Source organism: Quercus lobata, chromosome 2 (genome assembly GCF_001633185.2).
Source record: "Quercus lobata isolate SW786 chromosome 2, ValleyOak3.0 Primary Assembly, whole genome shotgun sequence".
Classification (NCBI taxonomy): Eukaryota; Viridiplantae; Streptophyta; class Magnoliopsida; order Fagales; family Fagaceae; genus Quercus; species Quercus lobata.
In genome coordinates, this window is record NC_044905.1 from 7647377 (window position 1) to 7673801 (window position 26425).

The window sequence follows — 26425 nt, forward strand, 5'->3', positions numbered from 1 at the left end:
AAAAAGTTTTTCTCTCAGAGAGCTTATCTAGTTTTTAATACTAGTTTGATACGAATCAAATGCTAAAATTTAAATAAAATAAATGGATTAATTTTTTTCTAAAACTTATAGCAAAAAAGGTAAAGTAAAACCCATAATAAATAAAAAGACCTAAAGTTTTGAGCAAAAATCATGACTCACAAATAATTAATTAGACATGGCTATATTACGAAAAACATAAAAGTGGGACCCCTTGTAAAAAAAAAAAGTGGGGCCCACAATCAGTATTGGCTTAATAATTACCACTTTAATAGGATCACCGAACCACTAGACAGCTACAAAATAAAAGTCACTTTTACCTACTCAAAATTTACTTAATATTCTTATTTATTTTATCATCTTATTTTATAACTAATCTAATATCTTTTTTTTATTATCAAACTAACTTAATATCTTAATTTTTATTTTTACATATAATTAATTAAAATAATATAAACTAAACCAATAAATAATATAAAAAATTTAGTTTCTTTCTCTTTTTTCCAACTCTATACCTTTTTTATATCTCTTTTCCTTATTAAAATAATTTTTTTTTTATCTCCTCATGAATAGTTGGTTCTCATGTACGAGAACCATCTATTCATAGTTGTTAAAAAAAATGTAGAGTAAATTCCACAAACTTATCTTGAGGTTTATAGTAATATCAAGTAGATCCAAAACATTTTAAAACCCACAAATTTGATTCTCAAAAGACAATTTTGCCCCTAACAAAACAAACACCGTTTCTCTTCACTGAACATCAGTCGCGGCAAAACCCATGATCTTGGTCATTTAGCAACACCACCATGCAAGGGTCATCCCAATTCCCACCGCAACATTGACGTCATTAGCACCGTCAAAGGACTCTCATCACTCTCTCAAATCGGAACCCACGCGATGGTGGTGCTTCGATCTGGATCTCACCTTCAACGGACTCCCTCATCCTCTTCGCGATGACGTAGTGGATCGCGGCCTAACCTTTAGATTTCAAATTTGGGTAGTGCTTCTTATAATATGGTATGTTTTTTGGTTTCTCATATGAGGTTAACAGTTTGGGTTGTGTTGATTTTCTGTGTTGTTCGGCTGGAGTTTTTGTTGGTTTTTTTGCAGCGATGTGGGTATGAACTACGGCAGTGTGGGTCTGAGAGCTTAATGCGATACCACTCCGTCTCTAAAACACCACGTGATTTGGCCGGATTATAACCACAGAAAATGATCTCAAATTCATCATTTTCCCCCTTCTGACATCATCGATGAACCAGCTCCAGTCTCCTTCATATCCATAGTTGCTGATTTCTTTTTTTCTTTTTTGATTCAAAAAATAGGGGTTGGGTATTCAGATGAGAGAGAGAATAAATCAATTAGGATTTAGTGTTTGGATTCCCTTTCTATCTATGCATATAGGATATATAGATCCATAGAGTACATAGTCGAAGTTGGATCTCCAATATGGTAATTGGTGCAGCAAGTTTGGACTGTATTTCCTCATTTTTTGTGCCTTTTTTTTTTTTTTTTTTTTGGTAGAGATTTTTGAGAGAGAACTTAGAGAAGAAAGGAGGAGAGGAACAAGACAGAAGAGAAACAGTGTTTGGTCCGTTAGAGACAAAGTTGTATTTTGAGGATCAAATTGGCAGGTTTAAAATATTTTGGACTTAGTTGATATTATCACAAACCTCAGGATAGGTTCATGAAATTTACACAAAAATATAAAAAATCCACCCTTAAATGTGGGACAATTTGGCCTTGTTGATTGCTAAAATAGAAACTATGGGGATTCTTACGCTTCCAATGCTAGTGCTCTTAAGAAATTTGTTAAGAGCATTCTCATCAAAGGTTTTAAATGCTAAATATATTATTTTTTAACATCTGATTCTAAAAAAGCACACTACATCAAGGGTGCTATTTTTGAAAGTTTTAACATCTTAGCTACAGTAAAATGTCATCGTTGACATTCTACTGTAGTTAAAATCTTAAAAAATATATATTATCACTTCAATTAAAATAAGAATTTATCTCTCATACTCTTTTTCTTTCGTTTAATTAAAAAAAAAAGAATATTTAAATGAAGTAGTAAAATAAATAGAAGTTTTAATGTTAGGTGTATTGTAAAGTGATATGTTAAATGTTATAAGATGACTTTTTTAGTTGTTAAATGCTAAAAAGTTTAAAACTTTTGATGAAAATGCTCAAATAGAATATTTTAGAAAACTTTTAATATCAAAAAAATCAATTTTTTTTTCTTTTTCCATAAAAAAATTTTAAATTTTTTTTCATAAATTAATATTTTAAAGTATTCGTTAATAAGACATTAGTTCCATAAATTTTTAAAAAAAAAAAAAAAAAAAAAAAAAAACATTAGTTAACTTTTTCAAGATTTTTTTTAATCTCGTGGACCTGCAAAATAGTAAGGGAAAAAAAAAAGTTCGGCTTACTCTGATTTTTTTTGTTGTTTCTGTTTTGCTTTTAAGTGAATCTTTCCTCTTACACTTTATTTTTTATTTTTTATGTGACTTTCCTCTTACACTTTGTTTAGTCGAAAAGTGATAAAAGGGAAGAGAAAGGAAAACGAACGAAAAAAAGAAAAAGAAAAGGAGCACTTCTCCTTTTTTTTTTTGGTAAAGCATGATTTAATATTAAATGAGCACTTCTCCTTTATATGTTTGAAAAAAAAAAAGAGAAGAATTCTTTTGTTTGTTTAATTCGCAAAAGGAAAAGAAATAGAAGGAGAAATATATATTTTTTTTGGTAAAAAAAGTGTTCAAAGTTAAAACTTTACAGTTGTGTGCTTTTAACTGGATTTTCTCTCCATTTCCACCAGGGTGAAAATGAAAACGCTGAGAAAGACATAAAAGTCTGGTGCGCTTGTCCATTCAGCTAAAAAGTACATTTCCAGCACTTGGCTTCTGCCCACTGTCTCAGACACTGATTGACAAGATCATTGCCCATCGGGGTGTGAAAGCTGTGGATCTCGGGGTGAGTTTTTTTTATACAATAATTTTAGACCCACTGCTAATAGTAATATGTCAAATCATTAAAGATGTATGATATCAATCTTTAAAGATCCACGAGATAAACAATGTTACATATAAAGAAGTTTCTCATGTCGGCTAGGGTTTTTTCTCCCAGTCATGTGTAGAATATTGTCCCTAACCTAGTTTAGGGTTTTTGTTCCCTTCATGTCTCCGGACTGATAGGACGGTACGTTTAGTCGGTGTAGTGCTATTCTGAATCCTATTCTGCTTCGAACTACCAGCATGGCTGGTCTGGAAGATTTGTGGGCACGTTTCACTCTTACAGAGGACGAAGAAGGGGGTGCAGACATTCCGAACAAAGAGGATGTGGAGGTTCATCGGTTGGCAGGGAAGTTTTTTACGAAACGAACGCTAAATGTTGATGCAGTGGCTTGCACTTTCAAGCCACTGTGGAAACCGGCGGGTGAGTTAAAGATTCGTGACTCGGGTGATAATGTGTTGGTATTTGAGTTTGAAGATGTTTTGGACCTTGAACGAGTCCTCGAATACGAACCTTGGTCGTATGACAAAAGCTTAATAGCTTTCCAAAGGGTTCTTGACGTTGAACAGATACCTCATCTGGATTTCGGTCAGGTCACTTTCTGGGTGCAGTTGCACAATATTCCATTGAAGAACCTGTCCCAGGAAACCGGTGAAGCAGTAGGTAACTCAATTGGGAAGGTGGTTCAAGTGGCTGACCCGGAAGACGACGGCGCGGGCGGCGAGTTCTTGAGAGTTCGAATAACCATGGATATTTCTAAGCCACTTCCGCATTGCTCAAAACTTAGATCAGGGGGAAGACAGATAGGGCTGGTGGGACTCAAAATATGAACGCCTCCCTAAATTTTGTTATTGGTGCGGTTGTGTTACACATGGGGAGCGAGACTGTGAAGTATGGTTGAGGGGAAGAGGGAAGTTGAGAAGAGAGGATCAACAATACAGCGAGTGGTTGAGAGCGGAACCGATTCGCCAAAGCAGAAAAACCATGGCTGTTATCCCAGGCAATGCACGCAACCAGCCGCCGTGGTGGAAGAAAAACCAATCAAGCAAAAGTAATGAAACCCCAGTTCCACGTCGAGATGATGTACACCATGATGCACAGTCTGCTATGGAGGCCGAGCATTACATGGATAACTTTGTGGCTTTCAAGAAAGGTAATACTGGAGTGGGTAGTGAGCATGATGAAGGACAGCGTTGTGAATCCGCTAATGGGTCATGTCTGAAACAAACCAATCTGAGCCATGCAGTGAGACTGGATGAAGATGTTGTTGGTTTGTCTCTCCAGGAAAACTGCATTCCATCCGACAGGGGTAGGGCCGAATGCTCGCCACGTAAGGCCTCACTCCCCCTCAGCCCGAGAACTAATCCAATTCCATTGCAAGATTGCACAAACAGTGTTACCAATTCTAATCCACAAGTATCCATTTGAACCTGGAAGAAGTTGGCCCGTGAACCACGTAATCCAATTCCAATCTCTTCTCCTATGGTTATTGATAGAAGACCTAGCATTGAACTAGTTGATATGAGGGGGGGGGGGGGGAATTATGTTTGGCAGAGTGTAACTATCTTGAAAAAGAAAACTTGAAGGTGGTGGCTGGTTCCCAGCACCACCGGGCCCAATGAGTTGCCTTAGCTAGAACTGTCGTGGGCTTGGGAACCCACAGACAGAAGATGAACTAGTTACGTTGGTATGTAATAAAGATCCCAAGCTGATTTTCTTAATGGAAACCAAGGTTGAGAAATCAGTTTTAGTACGAATTGGTAGAAAGATACATTATGCTAATCTTTTTGTGGTTCCACGTCATAATACTGGGGATGGTCTTGCTTTGTTTTGGACTGCTAATTCTAATGTGGATGTTCAATCTTTTTCAGAAAATCATATTGATGCCATTATTGACCATGGAGTTGATGACGCCTGGCGGTTCACTGGTTTCTACGGAGACCCTGAGACCGCCAGCCGGGAAAACTCCTGGTCCATGCTCAGAACATTGAGTATACGGTTCACTCTCCCTTGGTTGTGTATTGGTGATTTTAATGAAATCTTATATGCAGATGAGAAACAGGGTTGGCTTGATAGACCGGAGAGACAAATGCAGGGTTTTCGTGATGCTCTTGATTTTTGCAGGTTGAAGGATTTGGGGTTTAATGGCTTCCCATTCACATGGTGTAATAGGCGCCCAGGAAATCAAAATGTTTGGATCCGATTGGATAGAGGGGTTGCTACCGTTGACTGGATTCTGAAATTCCCTACCTCCAGAATTCACCATTTGGATGCTTTTCATTCTGATCACAAGCCTATACTCCTAAGCCCAGATCTAGAACAAAACCGGTTTTATAAAAAAGGACGTCCTTTCCGGTTTGAAGCCATGTGGTTAAGGGACAGGTCCTGTGAAGAGGTAATCCGAGATTCTTGGGGAGTTGGGATGGTACAAGCCACGGCGTGGGGTTTCAATAGCAAAATTTCTACCTACCAGACAAATCTTAGAGTGTGGAATAAAAAGACTTTTGGCCATGTTCGACATTCTGTAAAGAAAAAATTAGTTGAGTTGAAGTCGGAGAAGGAGAGTGGAGGGTACAGAAACAATCCTTTTCAGATTCAGGTGTTACGAGATGACATCCAACAGTTACAAGCAAGAGAGGAGTGTATGTGGAAGCAAAGATCTAGAAACAGATGGCTTAAGTAAGGGGACAAGAACACAAGATATTTTCACTGTAGAGCAAATCAAAGGAATCGGTGGAATTTGATTACAGGATTGGAAGATGACAATGGAATTTGGGTAGAAGATGAGGTCGGATTGGGGAAGGTGGTGGAGGGCTACTTCGATCAAATTTTCACCAGTTCAAATCCGCATGGCTTTGACACTATCTTGTGTGGTATCCAAAGTGTTGTTGGGATGGATTCGACTGAGCAGTTAGAGGGTGATTTCCAAGCTAGTGAGGTCAAAGAAGCTCTCAATCAAATGGCCCCCCTCACAGCCCCTGGTCTTGATGGTATGTCCCCTATTTTCTATAAGTCTTTCTGGCACATTGTAGGGGAAGACGTGACTGCAGTGGTGCTCCGAGCCTTAAACTCAGGTATTGTTCCAGATTCCATAAATACTACTTTCATCACCCTCATACCCAAAATTAAAAACCCCAAGAAAGTTTCAGACTTTAGGCCAATAAGTTTGTGTAATGTCATCTATAAACTTATTGCTAAAGTGGTGGCTAACCGTTTGAAAAAGTTTCTAGCTATTTCTGTGCCAGATTTGCAGAGTGCTTTCCTTTCAGGCCGGTTGATATCTGATAACATTCTTGTGGCTTTTGAGACGCTTCATTATTTGAAGAGAAAAACACGAGGCAAAATGGGTTTTATGGCTCTAAAGCTTGATATGAGTAAAACTTATGACCGGGTGGAGTGGGGTTTTGTGGAGGCAATAATGCAACATTTGGGGCTTGGGGAGAGGATGAGAAGAATAATTATGTCATGCATGAAGTCAGTGTCGTACTCAATCCTTCTCAATGGGCAGCCAGTTGGAAACATTAAACCCTCTAGGGGGCTCCGCCAAGGTGACCCTCTGTCACCGTATCTGTTCCTATTGTGTGCCATGGGTCTACAAGGCTTATTGAAAAAGGCAGAGATGGAAGGTAAGATAAAGGGGGTGGCTATTAGTAGATATGGTCCTTGAGTTTCGCACTTATTCTTTGCTGATGATAGTGTCCTATTTTGTCGTGCTACTAAGGCTGAGTGTCAGAGGGTCCTGGATATCTTGGCTATGTACGAAAGGGGAACAGGTTAAAAAATTAATAAAGAGAAGACTAATATTTTCTTCAGCTCCAATACCCTACAACAAAACCAATCTCGCATCCAACATTTGTTGGGAGTCCCAACAATCAGACAATATGAAAAATACTTGGGTTTGCCAGCACTAGTGGGGAGAGCGTAAAAAAGGAGTTTTATCTATCTCAAGGAAAGGGTGTGGAAGAAATTACAGGGCTAGAAAGAAAAGCTGTTGTCCATTGCAGGTAGGGAAGTTCTCATTAAAGCTGTCATTCAAGCCATACCAACGTACACTATGGGTTGTTTCAAGCTACCCAAAGGGTTGATCAAAGAGCTAGAAGTCCTTATTAGGAAGTTCTGGTGGGGCTATAATGATGATTCAAGGAAGGTGCATTGGGTTAGTTGGGAGAGGTTATGTGATGCAAAAGAAGTGGGTGGAATGGGTTTCAAAGAAATTGAGAAGTTCAATGACGCCCTCCTTGCTAAGCAAGTATGGCGGATGATGCAAAACCCGGAGTCCCTTTGCTTTAGGGTCTTCAAAGCCCGTTTCTTCCCAAATTGCTCTATTCTTGATGCCAAGGATTCCAATACTGGATCCTATGCATGGAAGAGCATTCTTGGTGCTCAGGATGTTATTAGAAAGGGTATGGTGTGGCGTATTGGGAATGGTCAATCTGTTCGAATTAAGGAAGACAAGTGGCTTTCGGTAAAACCAAGTAGAGTAACCCTCTCCCCCCTCCCCTCAGTTATGGCGGAAACTAAGGTGAGCTCTCTTATCAATCCAGAGTTGGGTGTGTGGAAATCTGAGGAGGTTAACCGGGTTTTTCTACCTCATGAAGCTTCTTTGGTATTGGGGATTCCACTTAGCCACAGAAAACCCCCTGACCGTGTGACTTGGTCATGCACTCCATCTGGAGAGTATAGCACAAGCAGCGCCTATAAATTGCTAGCTGCCTCGGCTTCAACAGCCCATGCAAGCTCATCCAATCAGGCCTCTCAGAGAAGTTTTTGGAAAGGAATTTGGAAGCTGCAGGTGCCCAACAAGATTAAACACTTTGTTTGGAGAGTTTGTAACAATGCTCTGCCTACCAAGTGTAATCTGAAGCGGCGTCATATTACAGAGTCGGACTTGTGTGAGTTGTGCAAAGATACTCCGGAAGATGCCCTTCATGCACTGTGCTTTTGCAGCCACGTAGCCCCTGTGTGGCAACCTTTCCATTGGTTCCAAACCATGATATCTCCCCCTCCCCTTAATTTCTGTGATTTACTTAACAAGCTTTTGCAGGTTCGGGATGATCTTAGAACAGAGTTGTTCGCAACAATTGCTTGGTGCTTGTGGAACAGACGAAATGCTCTTCATTTTGGACGCCCAGCTAATCCCATGGCGAATATCAGTTCCGTTGCTGGCGCACTGGTACAGGAATTCATTGCTAGCCAGATTCCAGAAATCCCTATCCATCAACCTTTTGCTTGGCATCAATGGCGCCCTCTAGAACCAGATGCAGTCAAAGTGAACTTCGATGCGACACTCTTCAAACGGACGAACTCAGCTGGTATTGGCATCATAGTGCGTGATTGGAGAGGAGTTTCCCTTGCTGCCTTGTCCATGCCTATTCCGCTATCTTCATCAGTTCCTGATATGGAAGCGTTGGCCTGTCTCAGAGCAGTCCAATTAGCAGCTGAGTTGGAGTTTCAATGCATAATCTTTGAAGGTGACTCGGCCACAGTCATTTTTGCAGTAAACCAGGGGTCTTCACTACTATCTTCCTTTGGAAATATTGTTGACAATATTCGGTATTTACTTCCTAGTTTTTCTTTAGCTACTTTTAGTCATGTCAACCGCACGAGTAATTTAGTTGCGGATGCTCTCGCAAAAAAGGCTTCTTCCAACGTTGGTAGCCAAGTTTGGATGAATGCTTTACCTTCAGACATTGCTGTTTTAGTAGACTTTGATGTTCATTAGTTTTATTTTCATTTCAATAAAGTCCCAGGCTTGAGGTCTGGTTTCTCAAAAAAAAAAAAAAAAAAAGATCCACGAGATAAACGGTTTGGACTTTGGAGACAAGGTGGGATGGGATGGCAATGCAAATCCCCCTCAGTTTTGCACTTTTTTATTTTTCGTTTTTTTCTGTGTAAAATCATTATGAGTATGGACGGTTAAAAAACTTGAATTCCCTCTATAAGCTATAATATTCTAAAGCACAAATAATGCCCAAAGGAAAATAAGTTAATTTTGGACTAAATATATTCTATTATACTCTCTTGTCTCTCTCTTGGAAACGAAACCAGAACTTAGAGTTAGGGGCAGCTTTGTCGCTAGTTGTATGTAGTGATTTCGGTTTCTGATTTTGTTGTTGCTTAGTTGGGTTAGATTGTTTGTTTTGGGTAAAATTTGTTGACTATTGGTAATTTTGTTTAGTTTTACTATTGGTAGTTTTGTTGTTGGACTAATTTTTTTGGGTTTGTATATTTTGTTTTAGATTTGGTTTTTAAAATGAGGAAAATGCTAGAATTACAAATTTTTTTACAAATTGCTAATGTGATGAGTGATTATTGGTAAGTAAAAAGTAATGTAAGTGATAAGCCCAAATGCGAGCTAATAAAAATTTGCTATCTTAACTGTCTGTAAAAATATTGTAGAAAAATTTGTGACTATAACAATACTATCTTAAAAGAATTAATGATATTATTAAGGAAGCAAAAATGTAATTTTATAAAACAAAATTGTTAAAATTAGTACCCACACATATAACAATATATTTATTAAAAAAAAAATTTTTGAGGGGAAGGGGGGGAGTCAAACCATGGCTCCGTCCATGCTCCCCCTTAATCCAAACGGATAAGAAATCCTACGGCTACAAGCTCTCATGCTTGTAAAACCTAAAAGAGTTTTACAGACGCATGCTCTTAGGGAAGGTTTAGTTCGTTGTGGTGTGTCTTTGAGGTGATGCACATTACGACGATATAACGTGAAGGTTTTTTGTTTTTTTCTTTTTAACATTATCATAATCTGAAACTACAAAATATTTTACATTATCTTAATTTCATCACATTCCTAAATAATGTAATGTTGTATTATTATATTGAGATTATATTAATGTAAAATTACAATAATATAATATTACAGTATAATGTAACATTACAGCGAATTAAACGCCCCCTTAAGGTATACACTAGTAAACCATTTTAGGAACTTTTTATAGGAAAAATGAAAAAAATGATTGACTTTTTTTTATAGCCTTTTCAAATTTTCATAAAAAGTTTCATAAAATGGATATATTAATGTATGTTATAAAGACACAGATTAATTGGAGCCAACATAAAATCTTAGTATAGATTAGCTTATGAAAAGAAAAAAAAAATGGCAATTAAGTAACGGATGGAAAACCCTTTGTTAGTTAGTTTGACAATAAGCTATCTAATGGACCACTAAGGCTTACGAGTTCATTAACAGAACAAGAGACCGATCTTAACAGCCAGTTTGGATGAAGGGGAGTAGAGAGAAGAACATGACATAAGAAAGAAAATTAAAAAATTATTCATGTTCGTATAGTGTTGGAAAATCCTTGAAGTCACGAAAACGATTCAAGAGTGAAGTTCCAAATTAGAAGAGTTCAAGAAACTTAAAGCATAGTAGGATCAAATGTGTAAGTTCTACTTTAAATAGAAATTAAAAATAAAAGGTTTATTCCAATTTAGAAACTTTGATATTAATAGTGAAATTTCTTACGGGTTTGATTCTTTTTTTTTTTTTTTTTTTTTTTTTGAGAATAGAAATAAGACTTTCATTTTTCCTCAGATTTTTTATTTAACAATTAGAAACTTTTCCAGTTGAACTAACTAGAATCTACTTCTACAAGTTTGATTTTAATAAAAGGTTTTTTTTTTTTTTTTTTTTTTTTTCATCCATTGGCTTTTACTTCAAACAAAAAATCACCGGTAAATACTGCTCATTGCTTTACTTGGTGATTTGATTGTTGTGACATGTTAATCGGAAATCAAAGAACATTGTAATTGGTTAACTTAATACAATTAGCTTAATTATGCCAAAATCTTTCAACGAATTCTACACGGTCTTTTCAACCCTCATCATCCCCATTATTTCAAACTACATCACGTGTGGTGATGACAACAATGGTCAACAATTGATAGCGATTGATGATGAGCAGGTGTTGATGATTGAGCAAAGGGTGGCCTAAGGCAACCAATGATCAATAGTTGGGTGGTAGCAATCGGTGGTAGACAAATGGTTGATGATAATGGGTGAGTGGCAGTGGCCGTCAGCAATGTGGGAAGAGTTGGTAATGACATTATCGGTGCGTTTGTATAAGCGGTTGAAAAGCTATATTTTAAGTTTAAAATAAACGTTTGTAAAAAAGTTATGAAAAGTTGAGGTTGCAAAAAAGAGTTTTAAATTTTAAAAACACTCATTTAGGTGTGTTTGGATAGAATTTATTTTGCTGAAACTGAAAACTGAAAACACTGTAGTAAAATAATTTTTAAATGTGTGAATAGTACTGTGGGACCCATTTTTAATGAAAAAATTGATAAAAAATGAAATTTGTGGATCCGTGAACAGTGTATATGTGCACTATTCACTGCAGAAAGTCAACATTTGCGGTTACTGTTCAATGCACAGTAACCGCAATACTCCAAAAACGCGTGAAAACAAAAAAAAAAAAAAAAAAAAAAAAAAAAAACGCAGAAACGGAGCAAACGCAGTTCCAAACATTGCCTTAGTCTCTCAAAATGCTTAACCAAACAAACCCTATAAAAAACTTGGCAAGGTGATAGTTAGTAGCTACGTACTAATATTTAGCTATGGAGAATGGAAATTAACCTAATAATCTTTTCCCACAAAAAAAAAAAAACAATATTTTATGCTTTTTGGCTTCTTCATTAATCGCGGAAAACTTTTTAGTGACTAACTGTTTTTTTTTGGGATAAGTAGATAGTTGTGGTGAGCGAGGTGATGTTGAAACTTGGAATTGCAATCATGAGTTACTTAAAAAAAAAATACAATTATTATTATTATTATTATTTTTTTTTTTTGAGAAACAGGCCCATGCCTATATAAGAATTTTATTAAGAAATATGGTGATTTACAAAAACAAAAGCTGCAACATCATATGGGACATTCTCCATCCAAACTAGTAAAGGAAAAGATAAATGAGCTCTCTCTAGACTAAGGCATGTACCACGGTATTGCCTTGCCTATCAATATGAGAGAAAGAAAAATCCAAAAACGAATTAACAACAATTAAAGTATCTCTAATTAAATGGCCAAAAGATGAAGAGGACATATCCCCTCCATTAAGATCATTTATGATAGTTTCTGAATCACCCTCGAATTGGCATTTTTGTAGGCCAATCTCTTGTGCAAAAACCGCTGCTCTTCTCGCTGCCATCATCTCCAAACAGTCCATGGAGTGGGGTTTTTTTATTTTTTCTGCTAGTGCAGCAATTACCTGACCCGCGGAGTCCCTCACCACCACTACAATTCCAGCTTCGTCGCTTTCATTGAACCACGCTCCATCAAAGTTTGCTTTGAACTCTGTTGCTGCCAGTGGGAGCCACTGCGCCTAAGTGGTCGTTTAACCATTGTCTAATCTTCCCTAAACTCACGGATTGCCTTCACTTGCTGCAAATAATTTTTTGCAGCTTCACCGATACCACTCAACGGTATTGTTTTCTCCCTCAGCCTAACTCTATTACGGTGCGTCCAAATATGCCACGCTGTTATCCCAAACAGCTCGCCTGAACCTGGTTTCTTCAAGCACATCTCTATCAGGTCTAAAAACGTACCGTACACTATCAGATCTTCACTCACCCAATTGAAATCCACACACCACACCCTCCCCATCGCCTCACAGTTCCACAACGCATGCTTTGTATCTTCAGGCTGCTTCCCACATAGCTCGCAATGAGGTTCATCCACAACTTTCCTCTTCATGAGATTTACCTTAGTAGGTAAACAGTCATTACAGGCCTTCCATAAAAAGTGAAGTATCTTCCCCCGTACCTTTAGCTTCCAGATCTTAGACCACAGCGAAGCCATTCCTTCTCTACTTGAACCCGATGTAGCATCCCTTCTTCCCTCTTCACAGAGCAGCTTATATCCGGACTTAACCAAATAAACTCCATTCTTTTCTGCACTCCAATAAAGACAGTCAGCTTGGGGCACCATACACAAGGGAATTGCCTTAATTTGTTGAGCTTCATGAGGAAGAAATAGAGACTCCAACTATTCATTCCAGCCAACCCTATCCGATGATATCAACTCAGCCACCTTCATATTTTCCTCCAAACCCGGCTAGACAAGAGTTACTTTACTGCCTGAACTACCCGGTAACCTATTATCCACAAAAACTTTTATTGATTTGCCATCCCCTTTCCTCCATTTTGCTCCCATTACCATCACCTTTCTTGCCCTCAAAATACTCTTCCATGCATAAGATCCAATTTTTTTTTTTTTTTGGCATAAAAAATGGTGCCATTAGGGAAATATCTAGCCTTAAATACACAGTAAAATAGTGAGCTTGTATCATGACTAAGCCACCACACTTGCTTGGCCAACATTGCATCATTGTTTTTTGCCAAATACTTGAACCCTAAACCTCCTTCAATCTTTGGTTTACAAAGAGTATCCCAATTCTTCCAATGTATCTTCCTTCGTTTCCCCCATTGTCCCCACCAAAATTTCCTGATTAACATTTCAATGTCCTTACACAACCCAATTGGTAGTTTGAAGCATCCCATTGCAAAAGTGGGAATAGCTTGGACCACCGCTTTCAAGAGCACTTCCTTCCCCGCTTGTGATAATAATTTCTCCTTCCACCCTTGTAATTTCCCCCAAACCCTATCTTTTATATAATTCAAACTTGCTCTTCTATTTTTACCAACCAACGCAGGTAGTCCCAAGTACTTCTCATAATGCTTTATCTCAGGCACACCAAGTAGTACTTTAATGGAATTTTTGGTCTCCTCTCTCACTGCTTTCCCAAAGAACAAAGTTGTCTTCTCTACATTTATTTGTTGACCTGATGCCTTTTCATACACTTCCAAAATAGTTTGAATGGATTTCACCTCCTCCACCTTTGCATGACAAAAAAGGAGGCCGTCATCTGCAAAAAATAAATGATAAATTTTTGGTCCACCCCTACATAGAGAGAACCCGTTAATTTTTCCATTGAACCCTTCAGAACATAATAAAAACAGATATGGTGATAAAAGGTCCCCTTGTCTCAAACCCCTAGTTGGCACTATATTACCCCTTAGTTCCCCATTAACCATTATAGAAAAGGAAACAGTGCTAATACATTCATAAATCTACCCCTTCCATCTAGGATGGAAATCCATTCTCTCCATTATTTTCACTAGAAACTCCCACTCCACCTTATCATAGACTTTACTCATATCTAATTTCATAGTCATAGACCCACTCTTTCCTGTTTTTTTGTTTCTCATATGATGTAACAACTCAAAGGCCACTAAAATATTATCTGAAATGGCTTTGTCAAATTGGAAGGCACTTTGATATTCAGAGATGATACATGGCAGAATTTTTTTCAACCTATTTGCTAGAACCTTTGAAATAATTTTGTACAAAATATTACAAAGAGCTATAAGTCTAAAATCTGACACTTTTACATGACTCTTCACTTTGGGAATGAGAGTGAGATGAGTATGATTCAAACCTGTGGGGATCTTGTCGGTATTTAGACAAAATAGCACCGCATCTGTCACATCATCGCCAATATTCCTCCAATAGTGCTGATAGAAGATTGGAGGCATCCTATCCAGGCCAAGTGCCTTTAAAGGAGCCATCTGATTCAAAGCCCTCTCAACTTCCCCTCTACTAAAATCTCCAATCAACTCCTTATTCATCTCCTCATTGACTACTCGGCCCACATGTTGTGTTACTTCCTCAAAACCATTTGGGTTTGAGGTTGTAAACAAACTACTATAGTAATTTTCAAACACATCAGCCACCTTTTCCTCCCCCACACACGATACCCCATTGTGATCCTCAATTCCCAAGATGCGATTTCTCCTAAACCTTTGAGAGGCTTTAGTATGGAAGAATTTAGAATTCTTATCACCTGATTTCAGCCAATGGGTTTTGGATCTTTGCTGCCACATCTGCTCCTCCTTTACTAACAAACCCACCAATTCACCTTTTAGCTTTGTCACCAACTCCACATTATTTCCTTGTAGAGCCAAATTTTCTGCCTCCCTCAATCTTTTTTTCTTTTGAGCTATCTCCCATGTTACATTCTTAAAACAATGTTTACTCCACATTTTTAATTTTACTTGGCACTTTCCCACTTTGTTCACCACACCACCCATTGGAGTACTGCCCTCCCCTTCCTTCCAAGCCGAGTTTACTACATCATGACACCCTTCTCTTCCAACCACATCTTCTCAAACCGCCATGGCTTATTTTTCCTCATCGGTATCCCACAAGGATGAATTAACATTGGTTTATGATCCAACATTCCACATTCTAAAATCACCACTTTTGTTGCCAAATAATTTCCAAACCAATCCATTGTGCCCATTCCTCTATCTAAACGTTCTCATACCGTGATTCCATTGGCAATATTTTTGAACTAAGTAAATTTGCTCCCCACAAACCCTAAATCCATAAGCCCACACTCATCCAAAGCATCTCTAAAATCTTTCATTTGGCCATACGGCCTCAATCTCCCTCCACTTTTTTCATGAGATTTTGTAATCTCATTAAAATCCCCGGCACAAAACCAAGGTACCGAAAATCTCCCATGCAAATTTCTCAACAAATTCCATGATTCCACCTTTCGTTGTGTCAATGGTTCACCATAAAAACCCGTAAACCTCCACTCATCCTCCTTATTCTTATTTATCAAAACATCTATATGGTTTAGTGATGAAGACTCAACACTAACCTCCACCCCCTCTTTCCAAAACAAAGCTAAACCTCCACCCAAATTCACTTTAGACACACCAAAATAATCTCCCATTTGCAATCTATCCCTAATGTCACCTAGCCTTGCTTCTACTAGCCATGTTTCGGCTATGAACACGATTGAAGGATCTTGTGCCCGGATCAAATCCCTGAGCTCTTGAACTGTATGCCGGTTCCCAAGCCCTCGACAGTTCCAACATAAAATACTCATTGTAACTAGCGGGGCTGGGACCTAGCCTTCACCAATTCAAAAAAAATTTATTCACTCCCCTTCACCACTCTCCCCTTCTTATTTTGAACCTCTGAATTACTCTCCCTTTCTGCCATACTCCCTTCCATGCTTCGCTTTTTCCCAACAACCACCCCCAACGGATCCATGGAAGTAGTCCTAACAGTTTGCACCCTTGTCCACTTTCCCCTTTTAAGCTGGCTAACAGTGACTTGAGATTTAACATCCCCACTCCTTTGTCCCACCGAATTACTGTCCTTAAATAGAGGATTGGTTTGTTTGTCACCCCCAACATATTCTCCATTAGATTTCTTATTGAACCCGGTATCAAACTTTGCAATAGCAGTATCGATCTCCTCAAGGCTGCGCCTAAAAACCTCAGAAACACATGCACGTGTTTTCAGCGTGTTGCCTTCCACACCCACAGCTGAATTAGTTAGTCCCTCCTCACGTGCCTCTTGCGCTTTACCATGTGAATGGAAAGAATCTGAAGTCCACGTCTGCTCCTTTATTTTCTCCCCCAAATCATGCTCCTGATGATTAGAGTCATTATTGAGATTAATGACTTCATTATTCTTTTCCAAATCAATTACCGCACCCATTATTTTTGTAGCCATTTCCAAGTTTGTAACACTTCCTGATGCCCCATTCAAACCGGCATTTATTTCTTCCCCAAACTCTTCGGTTTCCATCTCCATCTGGCCAGCCGTTTGCTTCCCCAGTTTCTTGTTTCCGGCCACCTCCCTTGCATCGATCTCCTTTCTCTTCAATCCTTCATCCTCCTCCAAACCCGATTTGTCAAAAAATCCTGGTACGTAGATCACCCTTTGATTCATCGGATAATAGGGGGCTGCTTTTAGGGAAGGCCCAAATTGCCTATCTTCTTCCTTGAGAGTTCCTTTGCTTTGTACCTATAGCGAACAATCTCTATCACCATGTGAGAGCCTACCACACCAAAAACAAGAATTTGGCAATCTCTCGTATTTAAATACTATCCATGTTTTTATACCGTTCTCAAGGGTTATGAGTCTCCCCTGGCACAACGGTTCAGCTATATTGACTTTAACTCTTACCCTTATAAAACTACTCCCTTCTTCTGTTTCAGCACCAATAGACCTGACCACCTCCCCTATAATATCACACAGGTTTTTAGCCACCTCCGTTGTCATGAACCGTATGGGAATATCGTAGACCTGGACCCATAACATCACCATGTTGAAAGATAAGGATCTAAATGGGACACCATTACCATACTGCATAACTACCACCAGATGTTTATCAAAACTCCAGGGTTGATTCATCAAGATCCAATTAACATCCCTCTCATCATCAAAACCAAATAAAACCTTATGATCATTCATATTTTGTATCGTATAACCGTCACTGCACCTCCAAACTTGTTTGAACGTTCTTCCCACTACATCCATATTTAGTGTTCGCGGAATTAGAAACTTTGCCGCAATCCAAAAATCGTTCTTTCTTTGTATCTTAGGCATAACAAAACTGGATTCCTCCTTCTCTGTTAGTGATAATTTTTTCCATGATCTTGACAATTCCTCCATTCTCTCCCTCACGAAAATTCACCACAAAATACCTCACTGTTTCCCTCAACCCCAAAAAAAGAAACCCACAAGCTCTACAAGCACACTTGGTACTTTAGAGGATACACACACCTACAAAGAGGGACAAATATTCTAAAGCCTAAAAGAAGAGGACATCCACTTTCTTAGAGACACAGAAAAAAAAGTTCTGAATCCAATACAATTATTATTGGACTATTACATACTTTTTTTCTTTTCTTTTTTTAGAGATCAGACTATTACATACTTGCACCATTATCAATTATTATTTTAGCTATACACTTGTACTATTATACCAAAAAAAAAAAAAGAGTAAACATGTACGGTTTGGGATTTGGATCCGGTCTAATATCTTGGGTGTAATTATCCCAATTTGCCCATTAATTTCTTTTTGATGTATTTGAATATAGAAAAGAAAGGATAGAAGAAAATGGGAAAATTTTATCTCTCATTTGTTTGGTTTGTATGGAGAAGGGAAAGGTAAAATGTTTACTTTTACTTTTACTTGAAAAATTCATACGCTTGACACTTGTAATTTTTAAAAAGTATTAAGGACATATTAGTCATTTAATAATATAAAGTGGTAGATCCAAGAGGCCAAGAATTTATTTATGTCCCTTCTTGCCATTTCCGCCCAGATTAGGCTGATACAGAAATAGTGGGATCAAGAAGAATCGGCCAAAATGGCCAAATACCATGTTTTTTTGAAATTTTTAGCAAAAGAGCACTGTTTCGAAAATAATTTGGAATCTACCATTTTTTGTGGTACTCGAGCTTGGTGAGCTCGAGTACCACATTTTCCCCTTCTACCGTGGCACGCTGACGTGGAAAAGGGGGAATTTAAAATTCCCTTAGTACTCGAGCTTCATAAACTTTCAGACTCTCAATCTCACTCTCAGTCTGACTTACACCTGAACATACAAACCTCACTCTCAACGTCTCTGAACCAAAAAAAACTCACTCTCACTTACATCGGCGGCAGAGGGCTTTCGTCGGCGGCGACCTCTGAGTCTCATCTCTCTCACATTTTCTGCACTCAATCGTAGTGTGAGGTTACAGAGGCTTTCATTTCCAAGCCCTTCACTCCGCTCCAAGGTACTCTCTCTCTCGATCGTTAAACGCTGTCGTTTGGAGCTCATTACTACTTTTGTGCTTCTGATAACAAACGGTTGTAACTTTATGAAGAAAAAGATTCCACTGAAAGTGGGTGTGTGTTTGTAAATTTTGTATTTTTATGCATAAGTTGATTCTGGGTTTTGATCCAGGAATTAATTAAGGAATTCAATTCAATTTAGTTAGTTAATTTTTAGTTTTGGGTGATTACTAGAATGTTGGTCTTGTTGTGCTTGTCTTTAGGGTTATTTATTTTGTAATTATTAGGTAAAATGAGTTTAGGGGAGATGAGAATTAGCAATTAGCAATTACCATTAAATGCATGTCTAACTCAGTAATAACAGGGAAAAAAAAAATCCACGGCTAGGAAAGCATCCTCCCAATTGTTAGCAAAATGATGGGAACTAAGTATATTTTTTATGTCTACACAAGCTGAAAGTACAAATGATTTCTGGTGGGAGTTCTTTGCAAAAGTTACCCCTATGTATAATTGGGCATGAGTTAAAAATATGCCGACAGTAAAGAGTTCAAGGAAAAAATAAAAGATTAAATACCAAAAGATTCAAGAATTGTGGTCTAGTTTCAACTTCTTGGCACCTTTTATAAGCCACTTTAGTTATTATTGAGTCTTAGAATTAACTTTCTTTAGGTTAGAAAGTTTCTGGTTCAATTTTAATAAAGTAGTGCTAGTTTGGTGAATGGGCTATTCTAGAGGTCCATGAGTTATGTTTTGAGTCCTTTTTGGTTTGGAAGTTCTTAAGTACTCTTTCTTTGTTATTAGTAATCCTAATATTTTTATTGTAGCCAATAACATTTATAGTGAAATTGATTTTAATAAAATTTTAGCAGGTTAGAAAAACCTCAGTGTGATTGCCTTCTCCTACCTAAGTGTGATTGCTTAAGAAAATCTATACCTACCTAAACCCTTAAATATCAAACCTATTCCTGAACCCTTAAAGATCTCATCAAGATATCTAATTTAGAGCTGAATTCTTAAATATCCCGCAACAAAATTGGTATTGGGGCTTAATAAAGCTTGTCCTGCATCATAAAAGTATAAGAGTGGTTTGCTTGTACTACGTAATTTTCACTTCCTTCGCCTTTTTCCTATCTAAAACAAGCAAAATTTATGAACAGAAATCCGTATTAGGGGCCCCATCTACAGGTGAGGCGGATATGGTTATAATGGAGAAAAATATGGCAATTCTGTGGTAGGATATTTTTAAATATTGAGTATTGACAGAGGAACATTTGAATGCAATCATGGTGGATCTTGTAGCTGTAGCAACTGTGTTGATGATGGAGACACGATGCAAATAGCGATAGGCACTAGGGTTATGGTAGCAATGGTTTGATGAGGTGGCAGTGTTAGCATACAAGCAAGTGGAGGCTTTATTAAACTTTTTAAGTCGAGATGTGGGTAAGAAAGTTTTACTGCGTTTTTTTTTTTTTTTTTTTTTTTTTTTTTTTTTTTTTTTTTTTTTTAAGTAATGAAAAAATAGATTAAAATAATTAAAAATAGTGTCACTTGAGCATACAGGAAGTATACATCAAGGCAAAGTAAAATCAGACGCATAAAAGACAAGAAATATTTACTGCCTTTTGAATTTGGGTTTATTAGGTTTTCCCTTTCAAAACCTATAAAAAATAAAAAATAAAAAAAATTCCAAAGATGCAGCTTAAGGACCTACCATCTTAAACTGTTTTTAATAAATGGCACTAAATATTTGTAGTTGATGAAAATCCTTTACTTTTAGACTGAATTTTTCTCCAAATTTGTTTGGAGAAAATTTCCAAATTACCATTCATGTGTCCTTCCAATTACAGGACATATTAAATAGTCACGTGATTGTTTAAATAACTTACTAGATCATGTAATTAAATACACATGGATGGTCATTTGAAACGCCATTAGAGGAATCTCCTTCAAAATATATCATGTGGTGGTTCATACAATCGTCCATGTGTTTTTGATCACATGACCATTAAGCTGTCTAAACTAGTAATGTGACTATTAAATACATCATGTAGTTAACACCAGATGTCAATGGTTATTATAATTGCCATTTAGTGAGTTGGAGGACCAGTTTGGGGGGAAATTCTGTTTATTTCTTAATGCATAACAACTGACAAACTCAACATACCTGATTGCTACTCTCCAATCTCCCTTTATATACTCGTCCAAAACCTCCTTCACCCAAAAGACAATCGGCCCTAAAATTCTTTGTTGCAGCTGCCAATTCACAAAATGTAAATGTATATGCACCAATTGTTTCTCATCCTTTCTAAAACAATTCCATGCTATAGTAGCTTTATGAGGACAACCCATTGGCATAGCATGATAGTTCATAGGTAGAGTTCCCTACCTTACTAAACAACAAAGTAGCCAACTCCACACCTTCAAAGACCCTGATTGGGGCTAGCTTGCTGTACCGAATGTTAATGGCGAAAAGTGACAGCATCAAAATTTATTTCAAGATTTTGTACTAATTAAATCAATTAAAATTTATTAATGACTTCAATCTCTTATTCTTTAAGGAAACTGATATGGTTTTGAGAATACTGATTGCCAATGTGAACGGGAACTTGGTATTGTGGTCCAAATGTATATCTTTCCAATGTTACTCGGAAAATTATAATTGTATCCCGGACCCATGAGCTGCACAAATCTTTTCACGCACTCACGCACATGCACACATTGCAAGATAAAAAGTTCTGTCTCATGTTAAAAAATAGTGAATTTAATTATTATTTTAACACGTTTTTATGTTATTTATAATTTATTTTAGTAGTGTAGAGATAAGTTTCAATTGTAGAAACACATGCTTTGATACTATGTTAATTTATCAAAAGAAATGTTAAGTTAATTTGTAAAATGAATCAATTGTAGAAACACATGCTTTGATAACTAACTTTTCTAAAATAATTTATTAAATCAGTGAAAGGCTGTATTAGATGAATAATGTTGCCATTTTCAGACAAATTTGTTTATAATTAAAAATAAATAAATAAGACTATCTTGCTGTTGTTTCCAAATGCCAGATATGGACCCACATGGAGCAGGATCCGGTATATAGACTTTGTTGACGAGGCAGGATGAGCATCGTTCAAGTTTGCTTTGGGATGCTCATTTGGAAGGCTAGGTATGCACTTGTTCAATATATGTAGTCGAAAGATTTTTGGAATTTAACTTTGAAGCGTACTTATTATGTGGTACTGTAATTATTATTAATACTACACTGCTCTATTTGCAGGAAGTGCCAGGTGTATTGACTTGTCGTCATCGAGACAAAGGTCTGTTTGAAGGAGGGGTAGATGGGTTAGATCCACGAATTCTCGCTTATATCACTGATGCGGGGTTAGATGGGCTGCTTCGGGTCCCACATATGGACATTGACCACGCATTGATCACAGCGTTAGTGGAGAGATGGCGGTCGGAGACGCACTCATTTCACTTGCCCCACGGTGAGATGACCATCACACTACAAGATATGGAGGTTATAATGGGGGTACCTGTAGATGGCTTGCCGTTGGTGGAAAGTATACCCTTGACGGGCAGTTGACGTGACGTCTGCCGTAGACTGCTAGGGTACCAACCGCCAAATAGAGAACTTGGAAAAAAAAGGAACACTGGAGTGCTGGAAGGGGCGAGCATAAAAGCCAAATGGCTTGAGGATCAGTTTCGCAACCTTCTCCCGGTCGACGCCCCTAAGGCGCTTATGCAGAAGTATGCTCGTTTTTACATATTGGAGTTGTTAGGTGGTACGCTATTTATGGATAAGTCTGGATAACGGATCTCAATTAGGTATTTGCAATATTTCGATCCAATCAGTAACGGAAAGAAGTACAGTTGGGGTAGTGCAGCACTAAGTTGACTCTATAGACACCTCTGTAAGGTATCAGAGAAGACAGCCAAGCAGATTGGGGGTGCACTACTATTGGTGCAGTTGTGGGCGTGGGCGAGGTTTTCCCACATATGTCCTGTGATAAGGCATCCACACCAGGCACTGCCTCCAGGTCCACTTGCTATCAGGTATCTAGCATCTTAGATAGTTATCGTTTTACATTTCCTCATTAACTTTGTTCACATGGGAACTATGTAAGTAACTAATATGAAGGTTATGTCTGTGTTGTTTGCTAGATGGAAAGGGGCTAAGATAACAACTGAACATTCAATGCACGTCCTACGTGCCTATCGTGTGTCGCTTACTTCACTACGGCCAAATCAGGTATCATGTCTTACAATCAAATACCGCTTTGGCATGTAGTTTTTGTACTTACAATTCACTTTGAAATGAATAAACATTTTTAATTTCAGAGTTACATGTATTGTTCACATTCGTTACACATTTTTTCTAATTATATTGTTCATATGGTTGTTTGCATCTGTTGAATTATTGCAGATTGTTTGGGAGCCGTACAGAAATTATTTGGGTTCTCTACCCACATATTGTACGGTAGGCCAACACATATGGAGGTCTATTGTGCCGCTCATACATTTTTGGGTGGTTGAATGCCATCATCCCGAACGTGTTCTCCGACAGTTTGGGATGAAGCAAAGCATACCTGAAGATGTTGATACTTCAATTGAACTGCAAAAGATCACCCTCCAGGGCAAGCACAATGAAAATTGGGCCCAAGTACATGCCCCGCATATTGCTAAATGGGCTGCGCACGCCACAATTGCCGATGCACCGGCCTTTCACGGGGAGATGAGCTACAATGACGAGTACATGGTTTGGTTTCGCTCCCGCACTGTTCGCCATATTACAAAAGAGACTTCGTACTGGGACACATTAGTAAATTTACAAAGATTGTTTCGTTGTAAATGTATTTTGCTTCGCATAGTTTAGTTAAACCGACTAACATTACTCTTGTATATTTGTGACAGGTTGAATCGCAGTTGCGCATTATAACGAAGTGTGAACCAAGGTCTGAGATCTACACCGACTGTATTAATGCCTTGCAAGCTGTTGAAGAGATCGGTTGGTTATCCTTGGACCATGCATGTGACGTGGGCAACACAAGTGAACTAGCTGTACAGCGTGGTTGGCAAGCAGGTGGACATCAAGGGCGTGTAGGCCATCAATCTAGCCAGCGTCATACATCTAGTCGGCCTCCCACATCTGGTCAGCGTCACACACCTGTGCCCACATCTAGTCGACGTCCCACATCTGCTCAGCGTCCGACATCTGGTTCGCGTCACACACCCGTGCCCACATCTATTCGGCGTCACACACCCGTGCCCACATCTACTCGGCGTCACACACCCGTGCATGACCACACCATGGAGGAAGCAAGTCAGACAACAGATGAGATGTGGGACGACACTGCTTATGACGTAGGCTCCATGGCACACGATGATGCGGGTCCATCCCATACGTTTGCCCATGGAGACACATCTGGTCCCCATCCATGAGGAGCGATGGTACTTGCCCACCCACATCCCTTAGTACGTCTCCGTTGCCCACCACCCGTACGTCTCCCCCACTGACTGCCGACCCTGCCCCCGCAATTGTACATGGTAGAGATGAGATGAGGTTCATGCCCACTCCTGGGCGACCGACCCCTGTTGCCGTCCCCCCTAAGTTTGTGCATACCGAGTTCATCCAGACACAGATACCCACCCCCCCACCAGAGCCTTTGCATATCGAGGATCGGCCACGAAGGCCGTAACGCACACAGACACATCCTCCTGACTGTGGGACTGGACATGGTACTATGGTTTGATTCTATACCAATTACATATACATCACTTTATAGTTAAATCATTTGCATATTAATATTTGCTTGTGTTGTGTTCTTGTTGTGTTGTTTTCAGGCAAGGTGAGACCAGTCAAGGAACCGGTGAGGAGAAGAAAACGAGAATGATTCAAGAATGGGCAAGAATTTGTGCTACTTTGGGTTTGTAATGGTGTAGGATCTTTTTGTCATGTATAGGATCTTCTTGTTCTTTGGTGATATATATATAGTAGCACATATATTTTGGCAATGAACATGAAGATTTGGATTCCTCTATCTCTCTCTCTCTCTTCCCATTGGATTCCTTGTTCTCTATATTATTAACATGATTGTCAAATTTTGTGTTAATCATGGGTTATTTACTATACTATGAAATCCAAAAACTCATAAATATGCATGATTGTTTTTTAATTAATTATTTTCTTGCATTATTCTAAAATACAAAAAACTTGAAATTTAAATATTTTAAATACAAGATAGTTATGCCCAGAGTTTTGTAACTGAGTTGGTTGACACATTTTGATATTCCTTAAGATTTAAATCTCTCCTCTTTTCAGTTAGAAAATTGTGCTGGTATTAGGGTGAAAATTAGGAATGAGCTTGGTCAAGTAATGCACTCTCTATCACAATTATAGAATCATATATATATAGATATATATATATATATATATATATATATATATATATAATATGAGACAATTATTGATTTCTAACTTTTAAACAAATTTCCAAATAAGGAAGATATAAGGAAAAATGTAATCCAATAAAATTCATTAAAATACATATACAAGAAAAAAAAATATTGAATTCCAATCCATATATATTTAATGGATTTTTTTTTTTCGAAAAGAGGATAATGCATTTACCAAAATCCAATCAAATTATTGTCTTGAATCAGATAATCACGTGACACTAACGTTTTGCTCATGTTCAAGATGTGGACCAACCGAGCAACTTTTTTTTTTTTAGAAGAAGTCGACCAATCTTTAAAAGTTAAAACCCATCAAATATATAGACATATATATCAGCAGTTGTACATATATATATATATATATATATATTTGAGTTCACTTACATTATATATATTGTGGGGCCTGGCCCAGAAATAATGGGCTATTCCAAAATCAGGCCCGTCCGAGGAGCGTCCTGTCCGAAGAGAAACCACACATGAAGCACTATTCAATCCCAATAACGAGGAGGTAACCTTTCCGAGGAGTAACTCCTCCTCGGACGTCACGAAGTCCAGACGGGGAACTCTCCCCAGCCAACTCAGTTCACCTTCTCAACATATAAAATGAATAAAATCCAAAATATCCCAGGGAGAGCTACCACCACATTAATTGCGCCCCAACCACCCTCTTGGCCGCATTAATGAGGAAATGACCCCTGAACAGTACCGCCTTGGCCTCTGCAACTCACATGGGGAGAGATGAGGGCGTCTGATGGGACAGGCACTCAAGTAGATGCTTAGATTATCAACAGGTGTAAGGTTGAGATGAGAGGAGGGGAACTATATAATGTAGTGGAGTCCCTCAAAGAAGGGGACGAAAAATTCTGTAGGAGGAACTAAAGAAATAAACTTATACGTGAGAGATCCATTCTGGTGTTTTTATTTTCTGCAACAATGCTGTCCATATATCAGACCGAATAGACTCACTGAGACCAAGTTCTTTGACCCATCCTCTACAAATATTTATTGTGGGTTGCGCTTTGAGCCAGGGCCTGATCAATCGAATTTGGGCCAGGAAAATCGTGCAACTACATATATATATATATATATATATATATATATATATATATATAAGCAATTGTACATATATATATCAGCAGTTAATATTGCAAATTTCAATACATGAAACTCATGCACAAAAATCTCATACGAACACAATCTAAAAATTTAGCATTTTACTCCCACTATTGCAAAAATGTCATATCTAAAAATTAAGCATTATTACCTCTATGTACTGGTCACAACAGGGTCTGCCCAAAGGATAAATGGACAACACGTTGGTGGATGGAGACACT

The 26425-nt window shown here is 38.1% G+C and overlaps 3 protein-coding genes across 4 annotated transcripts; all 3 read left to right on the plus strand.

Moving 5' to 3' along the window:
- The first annotated feature begins 3272 nt into the window (after window positions 1-3272).
- On the plus strand, window positions 3273-3860 carry LOC115958345. Its single transcript, XM_031076752.1, has one exon. The coding sequence runs from the start codon at window positions 3273-3275 to the stop codon at window positions 3858-3860; it is 588 nt and encodes a 195-aa protein (XP_030932612.1).
- A 154-nt stretch (window positions 3861-4014) lies between these two features.
- Window positions 4015-8752, plus strand: LOC115958352. The gene is made up of 5 exons (XM_031076763.1): window positions 4015-4339; window positions 4902-5672; window positions 5790-6020; window positions 6063-6656; window positions 7035-8752. Exons 1-5 carry the CDS (start codon window positions 4015-4017, stop codon window positions 8750-8752), a joined length of 3639 nt encoding a protein of 1212 aa, XP_030932623.1.
- Window positions 8753-18417: 9665 nt separating this feature from the next.
- On the plus strand, window positions 18418-24661 carry LOC115975218. Of its 2 annotated transcripts, none has more exons than XM_031095920.1 (7): window positions 18418-18640; window positions 21701-21801; window positions 21913-22691; window positions 22800-22887; window positions 23062-23457; window positions 23550-24374; window positions 24480-24661. In XM_031095920.1, the coding sequence occupies exons 4-6, from the start codon at window positions 22834-22836 to the stop codon at window positions 24075-24077; spliced, it is 978 nt and encodes a 325-aa protein (XP_030951780.1). In that variant the 5' UTR covers window positions 18418-18640; window positions 21701-21801; window positions 21913-22691; window positions 22800-22833; the 3' UTR covers window positions 24078-24374; window positions 24480-24661. The 2 variants fall into 2 exon arrangements, with proteins under 2 accessions (XP_030951780.1, XP_030951781.1); XM_031095921.1 differs by having other exon boundaries at window positions 23062-23394.
- Window positions 24662-26425: the final 1764 nt, after the last annotated feature.